This window comes from Pholis gunnellus, assembly GCF_910591455.1.
Source record: "Pholis gunnellus genome assembly, chromosome: 10".
NCBI lineage: Eukaryota > Metazoa > Chordata > Actinopteri > Perciformes > Pholidae > Pholis > Pholis gunnellus.
This window is the reverse complement of record NC_136537.1, coordinates 24,701,229-24,707,638: the sequence shown is the minus strand read 5'-3', so window position 1 is coordinate 24,707,638 and position 6,410 is coordinate 24,701,229. Positions and strand designations below refer to the sequence as shown.

At 46.4% G+C, this 6,410-nt stretch overlaps 1 protein-coding gene across 4 annotated transcripts in view; it reads left to right on the top strand.

Moving 5' to 3' along the window:
• Positions 1-6,410, top strand: part of glra1 (glycine receptor, alpha 1) — a gene marked incomplete at both ends in the record, with an annotated part of 100,915 nt that overhangs the window by 30,460 nt on the left and 64,045 nt on the right. For 3 of the 4 annotated variants that reach the window (XM_079167772.1, XM_079167770.1, XM_079167771.1), the window contains one exon: positions 2,448-2,486. The exons of the other annotated variant lie outside the window; for it this stretch is intronic. In XM_079167772.1, coding sequence (XP_079023898.1) covers positions 2,448-2,486 — 39 coding nt within the window. The remainder of the gene's footprint in view (positions 1-2,447; positions 2,487-6,410) is intronic. 4 annotated transcript variants of the gene reach the window in all.

Below are 6,410 nucleotides of genomic sequence, written 5' to 3'. Positions count from 1 at the left end.
GGGGTAGAGGAGCGGGGCCAATGAAAAGAAACGAGGATGTTTGAAACACGTAAAGCTGATAATTAGAGCGCCGTCAAATACGCCGTGTTGTTGAAACCGTTGAGCTCTTCGGTCACGCGGTTTGCTATAAATACCTCACGTCCGTTATTGTTCCTTCTTGATCTAAAGATAGCAACAACAACAAAAACGCTGAATCTCTTTTAACTGGAGGCGATGCACAGCTGATGCACAGCTGATCTGGGATGTGTGAGTAACTGTTGACGGCTACATTTACTCCGTCTTCCCCGACGCCGCCGCCGCCGCCGTCCACCGGCCCACCGGTCCACCGGTCCATGGCTAATAAGTCTATAAGGAGGCGAATGCTGCTTTTTTTAAAAGGGCCAATCAGTCCTCCTGAGGAATCCCATCACACCTCTAATTACCAGAGGAAAAAAGAAAAGGTGTAAGCCCACCTCATCAGAGTGAGAGGGCTGACGGAGAGGTTGACGCATAATTGTTTACCGCTGTGACACCATCACGAAGGCGGCACGCTGCTGTTTTTCGCGCTCTACATGGCAAACGTGTGCAAAAGTGTCTTGTTGTGCTGCAGGCAACCTGGGAGTAAACCAGAGACGAGGGGGGGGGGGGACATTTAGGGAAAACCCCTGTGCTCATTTAACAGAAGAAGAATCCTTTGTTTTCCAACACGAAGGCGAGGCTCCCCTACAAAGCCGGGAGAATTGATTCTGCACAGCGCTAGTAATTAGCTCGCGTTATGAGATCCTCGCTGCCAGCTAAGAAGAGCCCCCCCACACACACACACACACAGAAACCAAAGCTGCTGTGTGTGTTATTTAATGCCAGAGTCAGGTGCTCAGATGTTGGACAGGCCGCCCTGCCGCGGGGCTAAGCCCGGGCTTACCCCCGACACGGAGAGATCGCCGCGTGCCGGAGGAAGGGGAGGAAAAAAATTGCCTTTCATGGATTCAGAGAGATTATAGAGTTTAAGTCACCTGTCTACAACAGTTCATGGTCACCACGAATACTTTCCATCTATCTTAGGAGCCGTTTCCCCCCCCCCCCCCCCCCCCCCCCTGGCTGACAATGACAGATTACAATATCGCTCCCAGACTTCTACTCGGCGTAGTCACCATCCCTCACAATGGCAGTTGTCAAGTACAGAAAAGTCCTCTGTGTGTAGTGACGGCACATTTGTTTGGCCTCAGAGCAGAGTTGAGAGTAATAGGTGCAGAATGAAGCTGTTCATGGTGATGGAGATCAAAGGCTGCGTGGTGACATTTCTAACTTCTGAGGATTGATTGCAGGGAAAACACATCGGCAGTCAAACACAGAGATGTGATCATGATTTGCTCAAAAAGCATTAAATGTTTAAAGGTCAGAAGGAGCTGAACGCCGGTCGACCTTTACAGGACACGAGGTTGTTACGGGACTTTTAATTCTTACTATGTTATGAACACAGGACCAGTGAGCGATGGGCAGACAGAGAGGCTGTCGGGTTGCTTGAGTATCTGCTGATCGATGGACGGTAACACTTCTCTTTACTTTCTGTAACCGGCTTGAACTCTCTAGAATAATCTGATAAACCGCTGCTCTTCAATGATTCATGAGTGTATTGTTCAGCTTTAACTTCCAATTCCTTGACATTAGTGTGATTGATATTATGGCTGATATTATTTGGCCCGTATGGAAGTGGTTGAAGTTTTACATTTTAGAGGCGGTGGAAGTATAGAACCTATAGAACTAAAGAGAGAAGTAAGAGATCGTTCATTCCTACGGGGGGGAGGGACTTTGTCAGCAGACCGGATCATTTCATGTGGGAGTTCGTCAAGTTGTTCCGGAATAATAAGCAACTCACCAACTTGTTGCCCAAAATTTCCTCGAAGGCCAAATGAGGCAAAAATGAAGCCAGGTTGACATGTAGTCTTTGCATTCTCCTCACCCTCTCTCTCTCCCTCTCTCTCTCTCTCTCTCTCTCTCTCTCTCTCTCTCTCTCTCCCTCTCTCTCTCTCTCTCTCTCTCTCTGGCCTCTTTGCATCTACTGTAGTGCATTTTGCTAGCACTGACTTAAGCTCCTCTTGACAGAACTGCATTGCAACCCTCCTTGCTCATCATCTCAGTGCATCGCCTCTCCTCTCCTGCCGCCCGCTGCAGTATGGCAGTACGATTGTTCCTCTATACAGACTCGTGCATCCCTCCTTCCTGCTATTGCCTTCACAGTATGTTGCCCCCCACCCTCTTCTCCTCCCTGCCCCCTCCCCCCACTGCCATACACTCCCCCCCCGCTGAGTGTTGGCAGCAGTGCGACGCCGTAGATAATCCAGCCTTGCTGTCTTGTTCGCTCCTTGATAGACTTAAGCGGTTGTTTTCCTTAACGAGGACAAACAACGTACAGTTGCTAACGTGTTGTTAGAATATGCTGTGTTTAATTCTGATCTTTTTTTTATTAGACCCCAAAGGCTCCAAAAATGAAGCTACTCACAAGAAAGGTACTTTCCTTTTTCTTTTTCCCCCTTTTTTTAGGGCCCGAGCACCAACGTAGTCGGAGCGGAGGACCTATTGTTCTTCTCATGTTTGTTATTATTATCGTACGTCTTTCATCGTGAAAAGGAGGTGCTTGGGATACTGGTAAGATTTTTGAAATTTGGCACGCAAGGCAGTCGTGGCAAAAATGTCAGTCTGATTGGGGCGTCCAGCTGCGATGTGACATATTGGCTCGATAGCGCCCCCCCCCCCCCTTTTGATGACCCGGCTACGCCATTAGTCGACACAGGAAACACGGTTTAACTCGTGCACGCAGTGTACGATGGTCACAGTCCTGCCAGCACCCTCCACGTGCGTGAAGGTGCTTCTTCTTTACTTCCCTGACCGAGGTTTTGTGTCTGGGATCCACCCCGATGCAATGAAGAGGCTTTTTACAGACGTGGAGGAAACTAAAATGCCTTTTTTTTGGTTTTCAGTATAATGTAATGTTGCAGGTTATGTTCATCAACATGGTGCAAAAATGAAGCAAAAAAAAAAGAAAGGTGTTTGTCAAACATGAGCAATATTTCAAGCTTTAATGAATTCATTGTGTTGACGCAGAGATTTTCTCGCATAATTGTTTCATTAATGGCAAAACATGCTCAGTGTGACAGTTCGTTCGTCCAAAACACCAAATATTAGGCTGTTTGTCACAGGTTTCCATAAAACTGTCACTTCTCTCTGGCAAAAAAAAATACGACCTTTTCTGAGATATTATATTTTGTCTCCCTCTTTTTTTTTTACTGGGCTTGTGTGTGTCCTCACCATGAGTGAGAAAACGTTCATCTTTGGCTTTGCAACAAGCCCTTTATTGTACTGTATGCATGTGAGTATAGTATAGAAGCTATAACACAGAATTATTCCCGTCAATGTCAAGTTGAACTAAATCCACACTGGGGTGCCAAACGATGCTCTGATAGTGAGTCACGGGTCTAAGAAAGACATCTGCCCGAGACGTGACCAGAAGGACGGAGTCTGCTTTAAGTTACACCAGCTGTTGTACAGCATTAGGGTCACACGTTTGTATTTTACTTTAGCAATGCTAAAGTAGATTAGTACCTATTGCAACATACAAGTTACTCTAGTGTGCAGTCAAATATCTGTGTGCGGTTGTTGTACATCTTTGTGCTTTGCTAAGTTCAAAGGTTTTACCCACAACTGCGTTTGGGTTCTGCAGAGAAGAGACGAGCTTCTTAACAAAGTCTGTGAACATCTTCAGAGCTGCCGACTCTCAGGAGTGACTTCACGAGTACGAGTAGAGAGTAAGACGATATAGTATAGTAGTAGTAGCTAAGTACAGTATAGTACAATAGAGAACTGTATGCATAGAGCAGTATAACATGTAAAGAGTAGTGCAGTATAGTAAAGCACAGTAGAGAAGCACTTTACTTTATTTAGTGTATTTATACAGTATATAATATATAAGATACAAGAAGCCTAAAAATCAGTCACTATTGTTTAATATAGCACAGCATAGTATAGTGTGGTATACTATAGTACAATGCAGTACAGTATTATATAGCACAGTACAGCATTATGCAGTACAGTGCAGAATTACTCTGTAATTCTTCATCATTTGTTCCGTGTTGATCCGTGTTGAAGAATCTCTTTCGGCCCATTTGGCTCGTTAGCTTAACATGCTAACGCTTGTAGCACAGCAAGCCCTTTAAACAGTGGCTCCTGTCACTCGTGACTAATGTGTATGTGGCCCTAATTTACATGCACAGAGAGGAATCCCCCTCCCACTCCACCACACACACACACACACATACACACACACACACACACACATTGTGGTGCATCCTGCAATTAGCGCTGCAGGACTTTCCAGACAATTACTGCTGGTGATGGAGCAAACAGCAGAGGTGATGCACGGGGCAAACCTTTTGGGCAGTGCAGCCAGACACAGTTTATGAGAGCTTATTTCAACGGAGACAGAATGCTCCTTTGTAATTATAGCAACAATGCTGAGGAAACTCTGGAGGTCCCAATGCTCAAACAGGGAACTGGAGGCCGCCCCGGCTTAAGAAGATTAAAACAAAAAAAAGAATTCAACTTCAGCAACGTCTTTATGCACAGCACCGCAGATATGATCCTTTTGTGTCTGATTACTCTGGGTGACTAATGCTATTGAGAGCGACTCCGTTGGTTTGCAGACTAAAGATCCCAATTACCTCCTGAGCTTATTCCACTGGCCAATACTGTCAGCTTCACAGGAGACAGCGTTTTATATTAGCAGCGCCGTCTGCCTCCAGGCTGCTGCGCTGCATAACTTACCCACTGGCTCGGCACTCGAAAGAGGGGAGAAAAAAAAAAGCAGAGCTAATAAGAAATAATTTCTCATTTTAATGTTCAAACAGGAGGAGAATCGTGAGAAGTTCAGAGATGTGTTAGAGGAGACGTCCATCTTCATCTCATGATACAGTATTTGAAGTGGCGACTCGTGGCATTATCAGGAAATGGCTGCAGAATGTACATATTTGTAAGAACTGCTTTGCAGTTTTATAGTGAAATGCCTCGGTTAGCTGGTTGTGATAAGATGCACAACAATAATAAGTAGCCACATGGATATTAACATCAACGCACTAGGGCTTGTTTTCTTGCTAACACACTGCAGTGTGTATGCTAATCATAACCTGTATGATTCAAAAATAATATTTTGTTTTAAAAAGCTTTCATTTTGTGTTGTTTCTGTTGGTCCCTGTGGAGTAAAGTGGTCGTGTTTCTGAGCACCAGGGTCCCTTTAAAACCTCTCATGTTACTGCAGCAGGTCTGACAGTCTGCCTCTCAGTCCTGGTTCTGGTTCTCCCGTTGCCTCCCTTCCCTCCAGCGGGTCCAGCAATACGTCCTGGGTCTCCAGCAGCGTGGTGTCAGTGTTGACTCCCAGAGGAGGAGAAGGAGACGCTGCTGCTGCCGGGAGCTGAGCTCTCCTCCTCCCTCCGGAGCTCCGGATCTGGGACCGGTCTCTGCTGGAGGATCTGGGTCTGTCCATGGTGGACCGGTCTCTGCTGGAGGATCTGGGTCTGTCCATGGTGGACCGGTCTCTGCTGGAGGATCTGGGTCTGTCCACGGTGGACCGGTCTCTGATGGAGGATCTGGGTCTGTCCACGGTGGACCGGTCTCTGATGGAGGATCTGGGTCTGTCCACGGTGGACCGGTCTCTGATGGAGGATCTGGGTCTGTCCACGGTGGACCGGTCTCTGCTGGAGTCTGAGCTGAAGGTTTTTCTGGTGAACCTGCATGATTTTGTCTAATTTTGCACAGAATCTGACCCGGTGGCTCCGATGACGAGCATTAAGAATAACTCTATAGAAACAGAGCATCTTCTCTCTGATGGTCTCGTTTATTGAGGTCACAGGATCAGGACTACACTAATCCTCACGGTTACTTTAAGTAACAATCTTACTTTGTCGAAACACAAAAAATCCTCCATCACTGAGAGAATGAAGCGCTCTCCGTCAGTAACAAACAGAACTTGACCTCCAATACGTCCGTCCGATGCTGAATCACCTGAAAGTGCTCGATCGACAACCAACAACTTATCAGAAAGGAGTTGGCATCCCGGAGATTAAAGCTCATCGATTTGTTCTGATCACGGTTTCTTAATTTGCACAGCAAGCAATAAAAAAGTATTTTATTTCCCTTCTGTGCTTTGACTTGATTTCCCTTTATTATCCTCAGCGGGAGAACCTCCAACCTTTTCCTCGTAACGATGTTTATCGACGAGCACACGCCTCGCTCTCTGTCATCGCTAACGCTAACGCTAATTATTACGGCGAAGCAGCGTGCGGGCTCATCTCCTAAATCTGCAGAGCTCGTCGGCTTTGGAAAACTTCAGTGAAAATGTCAATTATTAAGAAGGGAGGACAAGCGGAGGGGACATGAAGGGA